General features: G+C 47.1%; 1 protein-coding gene across 1 annotated transcript in view; it reads right to left on the bottom strand.

The window, feature by feature from the left end:
• PRKX (protein kinase, X-linked) overlaps positions 1-22,329 on the bottom strand; it is a 116,974-nt gene that overhangs the window by 66,411 nt on the left and 28,234 nt on the right. Inside the window, exon 2 of the mRNA XM_011972106.1 lies at positions 10,491-10,659. Within this exon, the coding sequence (XP_011827496.1) occupies positions 10,491-10,659 (169 nt within the window). The remainder of the gene's footprint in view (positions 1-10,490; positions 10,660-22,329) is intronic.

Here is a 22,329-nt window from a genome sequence, read left to right as displayed (position 1 = left end):
TGGAACAGATATTTGCGGAATCGTGTTCAGAGCAGCATTACTTACTACAGCCAAGAGGTGGAAGGCACCCCAGTGTCCACGGATGAATGAATGGATAAACACAACAGGCTGTATCCTCTACACGACGGGATACTACCCAGGCTTAGAGAGCAGGGAAATTCCTTTCTACAGGATGGGGGAATCTGAAGGACATTACAGTAACTGAAAGAAGCCAGCCACAAAAGGACAAACGCTGTAGGATTCTGCCTATATAAGGTTCCTAGAATCACCAAATTCATAGAGCAGAGAGTACAAGGGAGGTTGCCGGGGCAGGGCTGGAGGGAGGGGCACTAGGGCGTGTCTCATGAGGACAGAGTTTCAGCTGGGGAAGATGAAAAGGAGTTCTGGAGATGGATGGGGATGGGGGGCAGTTGCATAGAAACACGAATGTGCTCCATGCCACTAAACCGTGCTTTTTTTTTTTCCCCCTGAAACAGAGTCTTACTCTGTTGCCCAGGATAAAGTGCAGCGACACAATCTCAGCTCACTACAACCTCCGCCTCCCGGGTTGAAGTGATCGTCCCGCTTCAGCCTCCCGAGTAGTGAACTGTACACTTTTTTTTTTTTCCCTGAGATGGAGTCTCGCTCAGTACCCCAGGCTGGAGTGCAGTGGTGCGATCTCAGCTCACTGCAAGCTCTGCCTCCCGGGTTCACACCATTCTCCTGCCTCAGCCTCCCAAGTAGCTGGGACTATAGGTGCCCACCACCATGCCTGGCTAACTTTTGGTATTTTTAGTAGAGACGGGGTTTCACCATGTTAGCCAGGATGGTCTCGATCTCCTGACCTCGTGATCTGCCCACCTCGGCCTCCCAAAGTGCTAGGATTACAAGTATAAGCCACTGTGCCAGCCATGAACTGCACATTTTAAAAATGGTTAAAATGAGGCCGGGCATGGACGCTCATGCCTGTAATCTCAGCACTTTGAGAGGCCAAGGCAGGAGGATTGAGTGAGGTCAGGAGTTTGAGAACAGCCTGGGCAACAAAGCAAGATCACATCTTTGCCAAAAATTAAAAAATTAACTGGGCATGGTGGCATGTGCCTGTAGTCCCAGCTTTACTTGGGAGCCTGAGGGAGGAGGACTGCTTGAGCCTGGCAGTTGGAGACCAGCCTGTGCAACACAGCAAGACCCTGTCTCTACCAAAAATTTAAAAATTAGCCAGGCGTGGTAGTGCGCACCCATAGTCCCAGTTACTTGGGAGGCTGAGGCAGGAGGATCACCTGAGCCCAGAAGGTTGAGGCTGCAGTGGGCCATGACTGCACCAGTGCACTGCGGCCTGGACAACAGAGCAAGAACTCATTTCTCTTAAAAAAAAAAAAAAAAAAAGGAAGTTAAAATAGTAAAATGTAAAATGTCATGTGATATATGTTAACAAAATAAAAAAAATTAAATTTTAAAGAATGTTTTCCAGCATAGAGCGCAATCTATGCATCTATGAATGGGGGGGAAAGTCAACATAAAGAAAGGGTCAATGTCATCGACAACGACTGAGACAAGGGAGGTTTCCCAGTCCCCTCCCCCTCCTCGCCAGTGACCTCGGCTGAGCTGCTCTGTCCTCATCTTTAGCTGACGGCAGCACCTTCCATCTGCAAAGCTGATCTGCTGTCTTTTATTTGCAGGGTCTGCGGGGATGGCTTCTCCTCTAAGGGGTTTTTTCGCTTCTGCTTTCGTTTTTATGGACAGGCAAATCAGCCTCACTAATTTGGAGACGCCTAATACAGAAGTTGGTCCTCCTCCCTCCAGAGGCTGCCATAAAGCTGGGCTTTTGTCGTGAGAAGAAGAAAATGAGCCGTCGCCATCCCATCTCCTCCAACATCTCTCTATGCCACGCAAGGCTCCGGAACGGTTCCACTTTCCGACCTGGCTCCACTGCAACTAGCCCTTAAACAAGGGGACCTAGCAGCCCTAGGTGGCTCCGTCCACCTGCGGCTTCCTCCCTCCAAGGACCCTGCCTCAGGCGCTCTTCTGAGACAGTTGCCTGCAGATGTTTTGCCCTCAGTTTCCCAAATTGGAATGCACTCTCTCTCCTTGGATTTCCTCAATGTCCAGCAGCCCAAATGCACAGCTGAGCCAGAGCCAGTCCTTCCTCACATCGCAGTCCCCATGGCAGTCTTCTACACATCTGAGCTCACTGCATTCCTGTGTCCACCTCCTGGCTGAACCCAGAATTCAATTTCTCCCCTATGTCCCTCCTGCCCCCGTAGTGACCCATGGCTTCCATGTCACTCCCTGTCTAGAATGATTTTCCACCACCTACCCCTTTCAGTCAATAAACCCCTACTCCTCCTGCTGCAAAATTCTCCTTAGGTGTCCATTTCATCTTCACCCCCTACCTCTTGCCCTCCAAAGCTGGTAAGGCCCTTTTCCACGTATCGCTGGGACTCTTCTCAGCCTACGCAGGCACCGGGAGGCTTGGCATCAAACGGAAAACTCTATTCAGAAGACACTACAATTGCATTCTCTTGCAAGAATTTAAACCTCCCTTTTCACACATAGAAAAAGGAAATGAAGGTAAGAAATAATAAAAAAGAAAAATATAGATAATAAAATAAGCCTCCCTTTTTGAAGCGTCTGCTTTGCCCCAAATACTAAACATGCAATGTATCATTTTTTGGCCAAAGAAGAGGAAGAGAAGATCCAGGAGCTGCCTGCCTTCACCCTGGTCTCTATGCTTTGCAGGCAGTGATGACAGAGCAAGAAGCGCTATTTCTAGATTTTTGCTTTTAAAATTCAAATAGAGAGCAAAAAAAATAAATACATAAAAGGAGAGAACATGGTGTTCTTTCTTCTGAACCCTCAGGAAAACAAAGGAACGATTTTACTCCCAACAAGTACCAGTGACAACGGGGACCACACTCAAGTTTGCCGGCTTTAAAAAAAGATGTTTCCAAGAGATGCACCCACCCTCCCTGAAGAAGAGGTGCTGGCATGAACTTCTCTCCATGGAGAAGCGAGCGGTCGTCCAGGAACTAGAAGGATGTGGCCCGGACTGGAGAGACCTCTTCCCTTCCAAGTCTAAGCCCTGCAACCACAGACCAAACTCACTGGCTTGGCTCAGCTGCTGTGCCATAGATAATACGGCACTGGAACCACAGTTTGGCCCATAAGCCAATCAATCATGACAGAAGAGTGGGGCTACAGGCTCAGGGGCTGGGGCAGAAAAGGGAGAAAGGGACTCCACACGCACAGGTAGTTATCTGTCTGTGCATCCGCTACAGTGGGTGTCAACGGGGCTGATTCTGCTCCCGACAATAAACACAGGACAATGTCTGGAGACATCTTTGGCTGTCACACTGGAGTGGGGGTGCTAGAGGCATCTGGTGGGTGGAGCCCAGAGACACTGCTCAGCACCCTACAGTGCACAGGATGGTCCCACCACAGAGAATCCTCCAGCCCCAAATGTCAGCAGTGCTGAGGTTGAGAAACTCTACTAATACGTTCCATCATCAATCTATCAATCAATTACCTATCTATCTCAATATCTATCAACCATCTACCATGTATAGCTACCAGTTATCTATCAATCAGCTATCATCTATAGCTATCATCTATCAATCACCGATCTCAATATCTATCAATCACCTATAATCTATAGCTATCATCTACCTCAATATCTGTCATCTATCAAATATCTGTCTCAATACTGATCTCTATCCATCCATCCATCCATTCATCCATCCATCCATCCATCTATCAACGATCTGTCATAGTGGTTCACAACCGGGGATAACTTTTTGTCCCCTTATAAGGGAAACTTAGCAGTATCTAGAGACGTCTTTAGACACTCGTCACAGATGGGATTCGTGCTCTTGGCATCTGCTGGGTGGAGTCCAGGGACGCTGCTCAACACCCTACAGTGCACAGGATGCCCCACTACACAGTCCTCCATGATCCTGCCCCATGTGTCAGCACTGCTGAGGCTGAGAAACTCTCTTTTAGCATGAGAGCTCTGTCTATATGCAATCAGTCATTAATCTATCAATCAATCACCTACCCATCTCAGTATCTATCATCTATCATCTATAACTGTCTCTATTAATATCTATTATCTATCACCTATCTTAATATCATCTATTAGCTCCCCATCATCTATCTGTTCACCTATCAATCACCCATCACTTACACCTATCTTAATATCTATTACCTATCACCTATCCATCTCAACATATGCTTACCTATCGTATCTATCATCTCTCTGTCGGTAGTCTGCCATCACAGTGGTTCACTGGTGGAGAAAACTTTGCCCTCCCTCCCTGAAGGAACAGTTGGTTACGTATGGAGACATGTCTGCTTTTCATAACTGAGGTTGCTGCTCCCGGCCCCTGGTGGGTGGAGTCCAGGGACACTCCCCAACACCCTGCAGTCTACAGGATGGCCCCACCCCAGAGACTCCTCCAGCCATAATGGTGAGGCACCTCCACTTAAAGTCCTTGTTTTATACTTTCATCAAGAAGTCCAAGGCCTAAAACTGCCAGTATGGAAAGCAGATGTTGAGCAAGGCAACTTACATTTAGAAGGGAAGCTGCACAGCTGGGAGGATGAAATTCATTCTTCACAGAGGATCTAGGATTCTCCTCTAAGACATGCTCCTCATTATGCAACGATGGACACCCTCCAGCATCTTATCCATGGGGCTGGCCAGACCCAGCGTGCTCTCTCGTGTTATATACAGGGAATGCCAAGTGCCTGAACCTGAATGCACTGGATCAACTTTAATCCAGTTCTTAAAGCCACTTGGTCCCTGAAGTGTTAATGCACAGAAAAAGCAAAATGCTATAGCAGGTTATCATAATACTGCAGGGCACTGAAAGATCAATTCTCAGTAAGTCACTAAGGAGGTCTCATGGGCTAAGTTACATCACCCTCTCCAAGTCCATATTGTTTTTTGGATTCTTTTTTGAGACAGGGTCTTTCTCTGTCCCCCAGGCTGGAGTGCAGTGGCACAATCTCGGCTCACTGCAACCTCCGCCTCCCAGGCTCAAGTGATCCTCCCACCTCAGCTTCCTGAGTAGCGGGGACTACAGGCACCCCCACCACACCCAGCTAATTCTTGTATTTTTTGTAGAGACAGGGTCTTGCCATGTTGCCCAGGCTGGTCTCAAACTTCTGGGCGCAAGGGACACTCCCACCTCAGCTTCCTAAAATGCTGGGATTATAAGTGTGAGTCAACATGCCCAAGTGGCAAACTCATTTTCTGTAATTTTTTGGGAAAAGTCACCTGTAAACTGCTATCACCATTAAGTCTTTAAAGGCTCATTGTTGACAATCATTTCTCTAGATCCAAAACTTTTCACAAGAGCTGCGGACTTCAGGGCCTGCCTTGTTTTCTGCACTATTTCAAAATCAAAGAAATGTTTTGCTTTGTTTTGTTTTGTTTTGTTGTTGAGACGAAGTCTCGCTCTGTCACCCAGGCTGGAGTGCAGTGGCACGATCTTGGCTCACTGCAAACTCTGCCTCCCAGGCTCAAGAGATTCTAGTGTCCCGGCCTCCCAAGTAGCTGGGTTATAGACGTGCGCCACCATGCCCAGTTAATTTTTGTATTTTTAGTAGAGACAGGGTTTCCCCACATTGGCCAGGCTAGAATTTTCTTTTTATTTTTTTTCCTTAAGAGACAAGATCTCACTATGTTGCCCAGGCTGGTCTGGAACTCCTGGTCTCAAGTGATCCTCCCGCCTTGGCCTCCAAAAACGCAGGGATTACAGGTGTGAGCCACTGAGCTCAGCCCCAAATCAGAGAATTCTGAAATGAGTTCCTGCCACGTTTTCCCAAAACACTGAATAAAATCTTCCCAAGAATAATATCAACAGTGGCCTTAAATTCCACGTAGACTTTAAATGATGAGGAAAAGTTCATGCTTTTTGGCACCACCACCAGGCGGACCTGACATACAAATAACAGCTCACATTCGACTATAACCAGCACTCAGAGGAGCCGGTGAGCTGTACAGGCAAAGGACAATTCATGAAGCATCCAAAATGTCCTCTTCAAAAGCTATCATGGTGCAGAGAAATTTCACTCCTTAAAAGACTGAAATAGGCCAGGCACGGTGGCTCGCATCTGTAATCTCAGCATGTTGGGAGGCCGAGGTGGGAAGATCATTTGAGCCCAGGAGTTTGAGACCAGCCTGGGCAGCAAAGTGAGACCCCGTCTCTACAGAAAATTTTAAAATGGGGCAGGTGTGGTGGTGCATATCTGTAATCCCAGCATGCCAGGAGGCCAAGGCAAGTGGATTGCTTGCAGCCTAAAGTTCAAGACCAACCTGGGCAACATAGCAAGACCCTGTTCATAGAAAACAAACAAAAACATTATCTTCACCAAAGAGATTGTGAAAAATATATACATATATTTTTTAAAAATTAAAAATAAAAATATTAGCAGGGTGTAGTGGTGGGTGCCTATAGTCCCAGCTACTCTGCAGGCTAAGGCAGGAGGATGGCTTAAGCCCGGGAGGTTAGGGCTGCAGTGAGCCGTGATTGCGCCACTGCACTCCAAGATGGGCCACAGAGCAAAACCTTGTCTCTAAATTTAAATCTATATATATATACTTTTTTTATATATAAAAGATAAAAATAAACCAACATAGGTAACTTTGGACAGAATTTCTAAAGTTTCTAGGGCTTTATATGAGACTTAAGAAACGTAAATGACTTTGTTCCTTAATTGAAAGTAGGGAACATCAAAATCAGAATCCATGTCCCTGCAGGAATCCACCTTATCTGCTCAGGAAAACAGTCATGAGCTATCCTGGCTTGAAGAAAGGAGCACTATCTAACTAAAGCTCTGTTCTGCAAGCTCCTCCCTATTTTTTAACTTGCGGGAGTTCAAGAATTCTGTCCTGGGGAATTCTCTCACTTGCACACCCCACCCACTCTCATGTCCCTGCGGTTCTTCTGTGGGATTTTAGATTTGCAAACTGTAGAGTACTCAGGAGCCCATCGCCTAGGCTGCTGTCCTGCTCCAGGAGGCGCAGGGGGTGTGTGTGAGTTCCTCAGGGCTATCATTAACAAAGTACCACAAACTGAGGGTTGGGGTGGGGGGATGCGGCAGACAACAGACATGCATTCTCAGTCCAGGTACAGTGGCTGACACCTGCAATCCCAGCACTTTGGGAGGTTGAGGCAGGAGGAGAGATTCAGGCCAAGAGTTTGAGACCAGCCTGGGCAACACAGCAAGACCTCATCCTACAAAAACTTTTAAAAGTTAGTCAGGCGTGGGGGCACATACCTGTAGTCTCAGCTAGTTGGGAGGCGGTAGAGGCTGCAGTGGTCCATGACTGTGCCACTGAATTCCAGCCTGGGCAAGGAGTGAGACCCCGTCAGGAAAGAAAGAGAAATGAAGAAAGGAAGGGAAGAAGGGAGGGAAAGAAAGAGAGAGAAAAGGAAAGAGAGAGACAGAAGAGAGGAGAGGAGAGGAGAGAGAAAGAGAGAGAAGGGAGGGAGGGAGGGAGGGAAGAAAAGAAAAAAAAGAATAGAAAAGAGAAAGAAAGAATAGTGAAACCCTGTCTCCACTAAAAATACAAAAGTGAGCTGGGCATTGTGGTGCGGGCCTGTAGTCCCAGCTACTCGGGAGGCTGAGGCAGGAGAATCGCTTGAACTTGGGAGGTGGAGGTTGCAGTGAGCCGAGATTGCACCATTGCACTCCAGCCTGGGTGACAGGGCAAGACTCTGTCTCAAAAAAAAAAAAAAAAAAAAAAGGAAAAGGAAAAGGAAAGGAAGAAAGAAAAGAAAGGTATTCTCTCATGACTTTGGAGCCCCAAATCCAAAGTTCAGCATGATGGTGTTGGTGGGGTTGGTTCTTCTGCAGGCTCTGATGGAGAATCTGTCCCTGGCCTCTCTCCCAGGTTCTGGGAGTAGCCAGCAATCCTTGGAGTCCCTGGCTTGGAGATGCACCATTCCTCCAACCTCTAATTCTATCCTCACAAGGTGTCCTCCTCTCGGTGTTCGGCCCTCTCTGTGTCTGTGTCTCCTTCCTTTTCTCGTAAGGACACCAGTCACACAAGGTCAAAAGCACACCGTACAGCAGAATCAGTCCATCCTACTTGCATTTCATTTTTATTTTTTTTGTTTTGTTTTTATAAACAGGGTCTTGAGTGCAGTGGTGGCATCACAGCTCAATGCAGCCTCGAGCTCTTGGCCTTAAGCAATCCTCTTGCCTCATCCTTCCTAGTAGCTGGGAGCACAGGTGTGCACCACCACACCTGAATAATTGTTTAATCTTCTGTAGAAACGGAGTCTTGCTACGTTGCCCAGGCTGGTCTCAAACTCCTGGGCTCAAGTGATCCTTCCACCTCAGCCTCCCAAAGTGCTACAGTTACAGGCATGAGCCACTGTGCCTGGCCACTTGCATTTTAATTACATCTGCAAAGACCCTATTTCCAAATAGCATTCCAATTTCATTCACAGGAGTCGGGGTGAGGATTTCAACATATCTTTTCAGGAGACACAATTCGACCTTCAACAGGGTGGAATCCCCAGAACTGGAGCCCCTCACCCAAGATTTCAGGCACACCCCACAGTATCATGCTTAGGACACCTGCAAGCCACAGAAAAATGCAACAAAGCAAACGAGAAAGGGAAGGGTCCCACCTGCAAGCCCAGCCTTCAAAAGAACTCCTTTGTTTTTGTGAAACAGAGTCTCACTCTTGTCACCCAGGCTGGCGTGCAGTGGCATGATCTCGGCTCACTGCAACCTCAGCCTCCTGGGTTCAAGCGATTCTCCTGCTTCTGCCTCCTGAATAGCTGGGAATACAGGTGTGCACCACCACACCCAGCTAATTTTTGTATTTTTAGCAGAGATGGGTTTTCACCATGTTGGCCAGGCTAGTCTGAACTCCTGACCTCAGGTGATCCACCTGCCTCGGCCTCCCAAAGTGCTGGGATTACAGGTATGAGCCACCATGCCCATCCTCTGCATATGATTTTGTTCGAAGCTCAGGCAGCATTGGGTCCAGAGGAGAAGGCAGGTGCACTTGTTCCGGTACACACAAGGTGCTTCAATAATATGATGGGAGGCACCCTGTGTCCCGGGGACAGCAGGTGAATGAGGGAAAACAAGTAGGTGTTTCTTAGATGGGGGAAGTGAAGGACAATGATGAGAGCAAAGAAGGAGGCCGGTCAATGAAGGGTGGCCTGGGAGAAGCACCGGAGTGAGTGGGTGAACAGCACCTTCTACCTTCTCCTGCAGGGAGGTGCTGGCAGGAGGCCAGTCCATGAGGATATTGGTAGGAGGATGCCGCATTGCTGGGGCTTTATATGGGATAGTTCAGGAGTTCCCTGAGAATGACCAGAGAGAGGCAGGTCATTGCAGAGGTACCTGGGAGGACTAGTGAGGCTATAAAGTGAGGAATGTCTTCAAAGGGAGCAAGGCTGGGAGAGAAAGATCAGGTAGGAGGGACGCCAGTACAGAAAATCAGGGCAGAGAGACGGGACCCAGATAAAGCAGAAGACGGATAGGTGGACAGGAGAGGCGTGGTAATAAGACGGCAGAGGGAAGACTTGGGGAATTGGATGGGAGGCACCCATGGAGGGAAAGGAGAGACACGCAGGACATCCTCGTCTAAGACACCTGGCTGGAAACGGAATTACCCTGCTGGAATGGTCTGAATATCTTGTGTCCTCCCAAATCCCTATGTTGGATCCTCACCGCCACGGTGATGGTGTTAGATGGTGTGTCCTTTGGGAGGTCATGAGGGTGGAGTCTCATGAATGGGACGAGTGCCCTTATAAAAGGGACCCCAGAGAGCTCCCTCGCCCCTTCCACCATATGAGGACACAGTGAAAAGGCGCCATCTATGAACCAGGGAGCGGGTCCTCACCAGACACTGAATCTGCCATGTCTTGATCTCGGACTTTCCAGCCTCCAGAACCATGAGGCAAATGTCTGTCATTTGTAAATTACCGAGTCTAAGATCCTTTCTTATAGCAGCCCGAATGGACTCACACACCTACCCTAGGACATAAGACTGTTGTGTACCATCAGCCGGAAGGGTGTGGGCTGCATCTAAATGGGATATCTCTCATCCACAGTCAACCAGAAACCCACGAAACCTGAAGCCCAGCCCCGTCCAAAAGACTGTGGTCCCTTAAAAATCAACTTAACCAGTTCTCCAGAGAGCTACAGAAGCAGAACCCAAGGAGGTGAGGAGACAAAGATTCTTGCATCCTTTTCCAGGCAGAGGCACTTGGCTCACCCAGGAGAGGAGCTAGGGGCCTTGGGCATGGACTTCTGAACACAGAGCATTTCTTTTTGGACCTGGTCAGCCATGGAGGTCAGGAGCCCTGGAGGTTTTCCAGCTCCGAGATCAGAGGCTGATAAGACCTGACAGGTGGAGACTGCTGTGGCCTGAGGCTTTGCACGCAGGCCACGGTCTCGGCCCACCCTGCTTCTTACAAGAAGAGACACACAGGGGCCTAGGGAGGGTGTGTGGGGAGAGGCCTCAGGAGGGGACTCACAGCCTGATGAGAAACGGGTGACTGACTTCCTTCAGGACAGACTTCTCATTGTGCACGTGCTGCTCTTGCTTCAGGCGGATGACATCGGGAATGCTCATCACCTTGAGAGCGAAGAAATGCTTGGCTGTCTTCTCCTTCACCAGGTGCACCCGCCCGAACGTCCCAGTGCCTAGAGAGAGAAGAAATCGACAGAGCCATTAAGTCTCCTGGCAAAGGGAGAAACCACCGCAGCCACGCAATCAGCGGGGGGCTGCACCAGGACAGCAAACACAGACCCCAAGGGAAACTTTCAGAGACCGAGTGTCACGGCACACGTGGGCTGATGGCATTTAGTGAGAGGCGCTCACCTGGAATTTTCCACTGAATACAGAAATTGCAGCGAGAGAAAGAGGGAGAGAGGGAAACAGAGAGAGCCATCTGCCTCTGAATGGTTCTTCAATTTGGAGACAAACTGGCCATAGAATCTGCAGATCAGTCTTTGCAGACAGCACACCCACACGCCCCACACACCCACATGGAGAAGCATTAGAGTAACAGTAAATGGATTTGTACAACATGCCTTTTTCTCTTCAGGCTCTCTGGTTTCATCAGAAATCCAGACAGGGTGTAAAACACACAGCCCTCCTCAACACGGCTGTTTCCTTAACGCACACGAAGGCTTGCTCAAAGCACGGAGTCCGTATTCTACAATCTGCCGTGGATTGGGATGAAGAGCTGTAGGTGCCCACAACAGAAAACAACAACAACAACGGCAACCACTACAAATACCAGAGAAAACCAACAGCTCTACAGTATTCTGCTGGGACAGTTTCAATCCCAACACTCTCTTCTCCTCCTTCCCCTTCTCTACCTCTTCCTTCTCTTTTTTCTCTTCCTCAATCTTCTCCTCCTTCTCTTTCACCTCCCCTCCTCCTCTATTTCCTTTTCTTTTCTACGTCTTCCTCCTCCTCCATCTCCTCCTCCTCTCCGTCCTCCTCTCACTGGGGTGCATCTAAATGAAGAAATCTAATAGTCAATGAGATATAAAAGAAAATCAGAATCTCTAAACAAGCTTTGCTCGTTCCTCCTCCTTCTATCTCCTCCTCCTTCTCCTCTTCTTCCTCTTCATCCTCCTCTTCTTCCTGTAACACAGTGATCCTACAAGGTGTGCATATATGTTCACGCACATATTGAAATATTCTTCACGTAACATAAATGTTCTTGGGTTGGGAACAAATGAGTTTACTCTGTCGCCCAAGCTGGAGTGCAGTGGCGCCATCACAGCTCACTGCAGCCTCCACCTCCTGGGCTCAAGCAATCTTCCCGCCTCAGCCTACCCGGTTAATTTTTGTACTTTTTGTAGAAGGGGATCACACTACGTTACTCAGGCTAGCCTTGAACTCCTGGGCTCAAGCGATCCTCCTACCTCAGCCTCCCAAAGTCCTGAGACTACAGGCATGAGCCACTGCGACTGATGCAGGATTTCTAGTGTATCACTAAATTGCCTTTGATCTACCTTGATCCCAGCATCAACAGCCCCTTACTGACATGCAAGTCATTCCTCAGCAATATTTTTAAACAACCCATTCACAGCTTCAGACAGAGATGAGCAACTAAAACAAAACTGCTCTCCCATATTATGTGATCACATTCACCCCAGACAGCAGTGCAGGCTTCTCAGAAACTGACATTCAGAGAAAGGACGGTTTGGAAGTATATCCTTCTGAGGAACCAGCATCTGTTGAGGAGCAAAGCTCACTAATCAATATTGATCCATTCACCTATCCATTCATTTGCTGATACTCCTGTGCCTGCTTTATGCTAGATTGCAAAACTCAAGAGAACCAGGATCTTCCAGACACCTGCACTGCCATGTTTATGGCAGCACTATGCACAACAGCCAAGACATGGAAACCACCTCAGTGTCCGTCCAAGCGCAGATGGATATAGAAAACATGGTACATATACACGATGGAATACCATTCAGCCCTAAAAAAGAAGGAAACTCTGTCATTTGCGGCAACGTGGATGGAACTGGAGGCCTTTATGTTCAGTGAAATAAGCTAGGCACAGAAAAACAAATATTAAATATCGCATGATCTCACTTATACAAGGAATCTGACATGGTTTGGCTGTGTCCCCACCCAAGTCTGATCTTGAATTGTGGCTCCCATAATCCCCATGAGTCATGGGAGAGACCAGGTGGGAGGTACCTGAATCATGGGGGTGGGTTTTTCCCATAGTGAATAAGTCTCACGAGATCAGATGTTTTAATAAATGGGAGTTCCCCTGCTCGCGCTTTCTTCTTGCCTGCTGCCATGTAAGATGTGACTCTGCTCCTCCTTTTACCTTCCACCATGACTGTGGGACCTCCGCAGCCATGTGGAACTGTGAGTCCATTAAACCTCTTTCCTTTATAAATTAACCAGTCTCAGGTATGTCTTTATGAGCAGCGTGAGAATGGACTAATGCAGAATCTAAAATAGTCAAACTCATAGAAGCAGAGAGTAGAGAGGTAGTTATCAGAGGACAGGGCTTGAGGGGGAAGGGGAAATATATTGGTCAAAGGATACAAAGTTTTAGTTGAACAAAATAAATAAACCATGGAGATTTACCATACACCCAGTTCATATAGTTAACAATACTGAACTGATATATGAAATTTTTGTATATAAAAATCTCGCATATACAATAGTGAAATTGTATATACGAAAATTTGCTTAGAGGGTAGATCATGTTACATTGTTTTGTTTTTTTTTTTTTTTTTTTGGAGACAGGGTCTCTCTGTGTTGCCCAGGCTGGAGTGCAGTGGCACAGTTATAGCTCACTGCAGTGTTGACCTGCCAGGCTCAAGTGATCCTCCCACCTCTGCCCAAATAGTTGGGACTACAGGCATGCACCACCAAGGGCGGATAATTTTTTAAATTGTGACTGGGTATTTTTGACTGGCTTGAGAAGAAAAAAAAAAAGACCACAACCATACAATGGACTTCCTTCCAAGAGTCCGGAATGCCATTGATTGTACATGGTAACATGAAAAGAAAAAGTTGTACTTAAGCTACCAATTTTACTTAAGAGTATTTGCTGTAAACTAAAATCCCCATGTTGTAAAATATATGAGCTAACGAATGATGAATTTACTAGCTTAGGGCAGACTGGGAAAGGAGGAGAAGAAGTAACCTTTGCTTTTAAGTGAAGTTTCCGATAATGAATATTTTATTATGGCAGAAATAGAAAGTGAACTACAAGATAAAGAAAAAGTGTAAGAAGTAAACAACGTCAATAGCTGACAGGTGTTAAATACTTCTTTTTAAAAAGAAGTAAACAACGAGATAGTAACACTTTTTAAGTATATTCTCTTAGTTAATTTGGAAATAAAATAGGTTTTATTACAGTACGACATGGTGTGGACAAAATTAGGTGGAATGAGGTCAAAGACAGGAAGTAGGAGAAGGGCTTTGAGGACTGTGAACTGATCCAGTTTAGGTGTTTGACTATGGCCACTGATGTTTCAACTGGATAAAACACAATTAGGAATCAGGAACACTGGCATCCAACCCAAGCTTTGCCTGGGATTGGACCTATGAAATGGGCAACAGAGTAACCTTTTAGTCTCCTGTTGCTCTTCTTTCCAACAGAACATACAGATTACTGGGAAACATTAAATTCTTGCCACACCCTAAAGTTCTAGTAAGGCAATGAATATGGTCCCTGACTTTTCTTCCTCTGTCTGGTTCCTTCCTCCTTACTTACCTTTCTCTATCACCCACTCCAAGGAACCCATTTATTACTTGGCTGTGTTTATTGCATAACATTCTGTCTTCTTAGCACTTGTATTTGACCCTCAACAGGGAGAATTCTCCATGCCTACTTTAAGAACAACAGCTATGACTCAACAGATTTTTTCACGCTTCTGTGACTTCTTTAAACCTTTCTCTGAGCTGTGTGAGTTATAAACATACAAAACTCAAAACATGTTACTTATGCACTACAGCAGATCTTTGCACTACCCTGGGAGATGTGGTCAGTCCCGTCAACGCCACAATCAGACTGCAGAAGTGTATTGGTAAACAACCTTATTCAAAGCAGACGGAAGTGGCATGCTGTAATGTTTAAGGTTTATCAGCTTAAGTGCACAGAAGACAAAGGGAACATTTCATGGTGCTGGTAGATTTTCCCTGCTTGGCGTTCGGAGGCTCTCCAGTACACATTCCCCAGTTACCATTATCCCACTTGAGTAGAAAATGTCTATTTTTAGCCTTCTCTGCAGCTAAGGGTGGCCATCTGACCCAGCTTTGCCCAATAAGACAGAATAAAATAGTCTTTTCAAGTGTTTCTAGGTAGGTCAGATCTTTCCTTCCTGATAAGAGAAATCTTGAAGGTAAGTGGTCCATTCCCCACCCTAGAGATCCCCTCCATCTCTCTCCAAGCTAAGTAGTAGCGTTACACACGAGGGAAATCTGATGTGGAGTTTATGTCTTTTCTTTTAATTTTAGATTCAGGGGGTCCATGTGCAGGTTCGTTACGTGGGTATATTGCATGATGTTGAGGTTTCGGCTTCTAACGATCCCGTCACCCAAGTAGTAAACAGTTTCCAATAGGAAGTTTTTCAGTCTTTTCCCCACTCCCTCCCTTCCCCTTTTTGGAATCCCCAGTGTTTATTGTTCCCATCTTTGTGTCCATGAAGTACTCAATGTTTAGATCCCACTTATAAGTGAGAACATGCACTATCTGGCTGTCGATTTTTTGCATGAATTTGTTTAGGATAGTAGCCTCCAGCTGCATCCACGTTGCTGCAAAGGACACGATTCTGTTCTTTTGCATGGCTGCAATATGGAGATTAAAGTCAAAACTTTAAGGGGAAAGCTTAAGTATGGCTTCTACAATCCCTTAGCCACAGTGGCTAAAGCTAAAGGCTCTGAATACTCAAAGTGTCTTCATCAACACACCTGGCCACAAAACTGGACCTCGCCTAACATTAGACTATTCAGGCTTGATCCTCCTTGGGGGTGAATATCTACATAGAAATATTCTCGTCTTGATAACAACATCCAGCCCAGACTCTGCTGAGGGTGTTGTATAATTTAAAATGCAGAATGCACCCATTCTCATCCCAAATTTAGAAAAATCCCCAAATTCCCAAATGTACCTGATCTATACATTTCAGAGACTTAGAAGGACCATGACAATCTCAGGAAGGTGTGGCTACTTTTAAGGTGGGCACAGCCTTTCTACAGCAGGTGCAATGCAGTGGGCTTTTCCTCCAACATTCAAAGAGTTGTTTCTCCAGCCAAGTGCCAGACACGGAAGCTGGGTCAGATTTACGGGCCATTCTGTGTGCGCAATTCTGATCTGTAAACATTAATGAGGGGTGGACTCGGGTCTCCTCTCTCCCACTGGAGAACGTCCTGCTTTGTGAAAGCCTCTGACAGTGTGACAGTGTGACCACTCTCTCTGCATTCCCTCATCCATCTATCCCTCGTCCCCTACCCCATCCATCCTTTCCAAGCCCTTGGGTCCAACTCACACACAAACACATCCTGGCCTGTTGTCGTTGTTGTTGGTGGTGGTGTTGGTGTTGTTGTTACAGAGTCTCACTCTGTCGCCCAGGCTGGAGTGCACTGGTGCAATCTCGGTTCACTGCAACCTCTGCCTCCTGGGTTCAAGCAATTCTCCTGCCTCAGCCTCCAAAGTAGCTGGGATTACAGGCACCCGCCACCACGCCTGGCTAATTTTTGTATTTTTAGTAGTGACAGGGTTTCACCATGTTGGCCAGGCTGGTCTCGAACTCCTGACCTCAAGTGATCCACTCGCCTTGGCCTCCCAAAGTGCTAGGAGTACAGGCATGAGCCACCGCACCTGGCCACATCCCAGCTTTCTGTCTGGAGGGATGGGAAGAAGGAGAGAGACGATCTCCACACTCGAATAACGAGCGAACATCATCAACTTCAACTTTCCCAGAAAAATGCCATGGGCATCTTCTGAGCTCCATCCAAATACAGGCATGTGTAACTGCAAACATACACATACACACGACGGTCACCAAAAATGAGAGCCTTTATCCCGAATGTTTACACAACTCAGCAGAACTAAAATATTAGGTGAATCACCATGACCATGGAAAACGCTGAAAGATTCCCTTGTTAGTGAAGACTCACAACTGGGGGCTGGGGGAGCAGGGAGAAGCTATAGCCGGGCACCGTAGCTCACAACTGTAATCCCAACACTTTGGGAGGCCGAGGCAAGAGGATATCTTGAGGCCAGGAGGTCTTGACCAGCTTGGGCAACACAGCGAGAGCCCCTTGCCTACAAAAACAAAGAGATCTCATCTCCGTTAAAAGAAATCAGCCAGGAGTCATGGTGCACTCCTATAGTCCGAGCTACTGGGGAGGCTGAAGTGGGAGGATCGCTTGAGCCCGGTAGGTTGAGGCTGCAGTGAGCTATGGCTGCCACTGCACTGCAGTCTGGGCAACAGAGTGAAACCCTGCCTCCAAAAATAAATAAATAAATAAATAAATAATAAATAAGGCCAGGCACAGTGGTGCACACCTGTAATCCCAGCACACTGGGAGGCTGAGGTCAGAGGACTGTTTGAGCCCAGGAATTCCAGACTAGCCTGGGCAACATGGTGAGACCCCTATCTCTACAAAAAAAATACAAAAATTAGCCAGGCATGGTAGTGTGCACCTGGAGTCCCAGTCGCTCAAGAGGCCGAGGCAGGAGGATTGCTTGAGTCCAGGAGGTTGAGACCAGCCAGGGCAACATAGCGAGACCCTGTCTCTATTTAGAAAATAAAGAGGCCAGGCACAGTAGCTCATGCCTATAATCCCAGTGCTTTGGGAGGCCACCATGGGAGGACTGCTTGAGCCCAGGAGCTTGAGATCAGCCTGGGCAACACAGTGAGACCCCAGTCTCTACTAAAAATACAAAAAAATTAGCCAAGCGTGGTGGCGGGTACCTGTAATCCCAGCTACTCCAAAGGCACGAGAATGTCTTGAACCAGGGAGCAGGAGGTTGTAGAGAGCTGAGATCGCACCATTGCACTGCAGCCTGGGCAACAGAGGGACATTTTGTCTCAAAAAAATATAAAAATAATAATAAATATATCTCTCTTGGTTCAAAAATCTAAAGAGAAATAAATAATTTTTTAAATGTACAAAGTGAGGTATGAGAAAGCAGAAAACACATTTCTCACTGTGAAAAGAGATGGCCTTTTCCTCTCTTCCTTAAGTCCAGCAAACCCGAAATCCCTCTTGCCTGTGACTTCGAAGGGAAGGAAAGAGATGGCCAGCAGAGACAGAAGGGAAGATAGCAGGCCTCCATGTTTATCATCACGAAGCCCATTCATACTAAAGTGCCCAGAAAGAGGAGAAACATGGATTTAAGTTTCTTTTGGTTATATTTTTAAATTTTGCTAGAACTCAAAACACTTCAGCAGATCTGTATGGAATAAACACAGGGACTGTGACATGGAATTTCACGCGGTCACAAAAGGGCAAAGAAACCAACCAACCCTGAGTACTTTCCCTTGGGGTCCGTGGGTAGATGGGACGGGGTCAGGAGGGTACAGAGAAGGACTGTGTCTCGCTACAGCACACTCCTGAGAGCAGATTCACGGACGATCTCAGACACTAGCAGCTGACACCATCTGAGCCCAGTTCTTCCTCTGTGCTGCAAGAGCAACATCCCAGAGCTAGCTCAGCCTTTCATGCGTCACCTAAATACAGCCAATCTCCCCTCTCCCCATTTGTGTGGGTTGAATTGGGTGCCCTGGAAAAGACACATTGACGTCCTAATCCTTGGTACCTGTGAATGGGACCTTATTTGGAAATAGGGTCTTTGCAGATGTAATTAAGATACACACAAAGGATGGGTACAGTGGCTCACACCTGTAATCCCAGCACACGAGTTTGAGACCAGCCTGGGCAACACAGCAAGACCTCATCTCCACTTTTTTAAAAAATGAAATAAAAAAATATATACATTAAGGTGAAGTCATCCTAAAGGCAGTCCAATATGAGTGATGAACTAATAAGGAGACACAGACGCAGAGGGAAGGGCACGTGGAGAAAGAGGCAGAGAGTACAGTGATGCAGCCACAAACCCAGGGACACTTGGAGCCCCCAGGAGCTGGGAGAGGCAGGAAGGAGCCTCCCCTGGAGCCTCCAGAAAGAACTGGATACAATTGTAGTGGACTGAACTATGCTCTCCCAGAAAGATATGTCATGTCCTGACCCACAGAACCTGTAAATGAGACCTCATTTGGAAAAAGCGTCTTTGCAGATGTAATTAAGTCAAGGATCTCAAGGTAGGTGAGGTCATCTAAGATTGGAGTGGACCCTAAACACAATGACAGCTGTTCCTGTAAGAGACAGAAGAGAAGACACAAACACAGAGGAGAAGGCCATGTGGAGACGGAGGCAGAGACCACATCACGGCCACAAGCCTACGGACGCCTGGCGCCCCCAGGAGCTGGGAGGGACAGGAAGGAGCCTCCCCTAGAGGCTCCAGAGGGAGCGCAGCCCTGCCCGCATCTGGACTTTAGATTTGTGGTCTCCAGGATTGTGAGACAATTAACTTCTGTTATTTCAAGGCACCCAGTCTGTGGTATCTGTTACCAAAGCAAATACGCCCAGGGGGTACAAATTCAACCAATCAGTGCCAAATTCAGCCAAGCACATTCCCTAGCAATGCTGCGAGCTCAGAGTCAAAGGTATAATTCCACTGTCTCTGAGAATCTGAGAGAGGCTTCCAGGGTGGTCTGAACTGTGCAGACCTCAGCAAACAGCAACAACCCAGGAAAGAAAGGGGCTAAGGAGCTACTAATCCCTGTTCCTACAAAGGCAGCCTAGACGTGTCTGAGCCTTCCCAGGCCGATCGCTAAGGAATGTCCACAAGGCAGAGCCGCCCCAAACATGGGAGAAGACAGAAGTCTTCAAAGGAGCCGAGATGAAAAACCAAGTTCAAATTGTAAACTAGGCTGGGCGGGGCGGTTCACGCTTGTAATTCCAGCACTTTGGGAGGCCAAGATGGTGGGATCACTTGAGGCCAGGAGTTCAAGACCCGCCTGGGCAACACAGCGAGATGCCAGCTATAAAAATAAACATAAAAAATTACCCAGGTGTGGTGGTGCACAGCCGTAGTCCCAGCTACTTGGGAGGCTGAGGTGGGAGGACTGCCTGAGCCTGGGAGGCCGAGGCTGCAGTGAGCTATGATTGCATCACTGCATTCCAGCCTGGGCAACACAGCAAGTCCCTGTCTCAAAACAAAAAAAACAACAACAAAAACAAATAGGAAACTAACAACTGATATTTTAGTCACTTGTATATAAATCCCTTCATAATCTTTACTGAGGTAAGAACCACATCTTCATCCAATAAAAACAAGGTAGTTGGCCGGGCGCAGTGGCTCACATCTGTAATCCCAGCACTTTGGCAGGTCAAGGCAGGTGGATCACCTGAGGTCAGGAGTTCCAGATCAGTCCGACCAACATGGTAAAACCCATCTCTACTAAAAATACAAAAATTATCCAGGTGTGGTGGCATGCACCTGTATTCCCAGCTACTCAGGAGGCTGAGACAGGAGAATCGCTTGATCCTAGGAGGTGGAGGTTGCAGTGAGCCAAGATTGCGCCACTGCACTCCAGCCTGGGCAACAGAGCGAGACTCTGTCTCAAAAAAGCAAAAACAAACAAAAAACAACAAGGTAGTTAAGCAAGAATTTGGTAGGAGTGGTCACAGGGAGAGATTACTTTCTGGGTCTCAATCTTTCCCTCTATCAAGTGTTGGTTATTTCTTTTAATCAGTATAAATATTCTGAGGTGCATAAAGATCTCACTTAAGCTGTCATCTCATTCAGCTTCTGCAGTATTCGCTACTCTTTGTTGAAAAAAAAAATCCAGTGGCTGAAAGTAAATGAAAAAAAAGTACCTATTAATTACACTCTGACCTCGGTTCATCCTGGGAAAGGGTTTCAGGGCTCATAATTCTGGCAGACTTCTATGTAAATAAAGTACTTTGCTAGAACTACTGTAATAACATAACACAGACTGGGGGACTTAAAGAGAACTTCTCCCACAGGCCCGGAGGCTGGAAGTCGGAGACCCAGGTGTGGGCAAGGCTGGTTCCTCCTGAGGCCCCTCTCCTGGGCTTGTCGATGCCATCTTCTCCCTGTGTCCTCACAGGGTCATCCTCTGTGTGTGTCTGTGTCCTCATCTCTGTTTTTATTTATTTTTTATTTATTTCTACTCTGTGAGATGGAGTCCTGCTCTGTGGCCCAGACTGGAGTGCAGTGGCACGATCACAGCTCGCTGCAACCTCCACCTCCTGGATTCAAGCGATCCTCCGTCCTCAGCCTCCCAAGTAGCTGGGATTACAAGCATGCGCCACCACAGCCAGCTAATTTTGTATTTTTAGTAGAGATGGGGTTTAACCATGTTGACCAGGCTGGTCTCGAACTCCTGACCTCAAGTGATCTCAAACTCCTGCCTCAGCCTCTCAAAGTGCTGGGATGACAGGCATGAGCCACGACATCTGGCCTAGAACAGTTCTTATATACACACTTTCCATCTTGGGTCCTTCTTGGGAACAAACCCACCTGAACAGGAGACCTATTTCTTCAGCCCTTCCCTCCTTCTTTCATCTCTTTCCTTTCATTCCTTCTTTCCATCCTTCCTTTCTGCCTTCTTTCCTTCCTCTTCTTTCCTTCCACCTTTCTCTCTTCCTTCTCTCTCCTTTCCTTCCTTTCTCCCTACTTTCCTCCTTCCCTCCTTCTCTCTTTCTCTCCTTCCTATTTTTTTCCTTCCTCAGCCATCTCACTATTAAGCCTCATTTAAGAGGTGTCATCCCATCATGGTTAAAAGCTGCATTACCTTGACAAGCCCCCTAACCCCTCTAAACTTCATCTACAAAATAGGGACCATAATCTTTACGCCCACTGGGTTTAAGTGAAATAACACACAGAAAGCATATCACACAGAATAATAAACATAGTAAATGAATGCATCCATAAGTGTGAAAACATTCAAACATCAGCTTCCCAAATGTCCCATGTGGTGGTGGTTACCCAGCCCTATCCATTTGGCAAGGACTCCTCCCAGTGTGCACTTAAAATGGGTGATTTTGCTGTATGTGCACCTGAATAACACTGACCCGCCTCCCCCAAGATAGGCTAAGAGGAATTAAAAAAAAAAAAAAAAAACAGAAAAAGAAAAAGTAAGCAAGACCAGGCTCGGTGGCGCATGTCTGTAATCCCAGAACTTTGGGAGGCCAACGCAGGTGGATCACTGGAGTCCAGGCGTTCGAGACCAGCCTAGGCAACATGGCGAAACTCTGTCTCTACAAAAAATTTTAAAACTAGCTGGGCATGGTGGCACACATCTGTGGTCCCAGCTACGCAGGAGGCTGAGCAGGGAGGATCTCTTGAGCCCAGGAGGTAGAGGTTGCAATGAGTGCCATGACCGCACCACTGCACTCCAGCCTGGGCGGCAGAGCAAGACCCCCTCTCAACAACAACAAAAAGTAAGCTCCATAGAAACAGAGGTGGCATGTGTTTCTTCTTACTATTCTGCGTGGCACTGAATATAGACATTCCTGAGGACCTGTGGGCTGAACAGCACAGCTCGCCTTGCGAATCAAGGATCTCACACCAGTTAGTGGGGGCTGGGAGCAAAATCTCCCGCCACAGGGAAATGGAGAAGAAGAGGAGTCTACACTCCCAACTCAGCTCCTTTATTCCAAAGGTCTGATACGTCCAAAACATAAGTCTTAAGATGTCCATTGAAGACATATAGGCAGGTTCCATCTGTACCAGGTCTGGGAAGCAATGTCTCTACTTACGATCCCAGAATGAAAGTTAATCT

The sequence above is a fragment of the Mandrillus leucophaeus genome, unplaced genomic scaffold (genome assembly GCF_000951045.1).
Source record: "Mandrillus leucophaeus isolate KB7577 unplaced genomic scaffold, Mleu.le_1.0 Scaffold127, whole genome shotgun sequence".
In the NCBI taxonomy this organism is placed as follows: domain Eukaryota; kingdom Metazoa; phylum Chordata; class Mammalia; order Primates; family Cercopithecidae; genus Mandrillus; species Mandrillus leucophaeus.
This window is presented reverse-complemented; position numbering and strand designations above follow the sequence as displayed.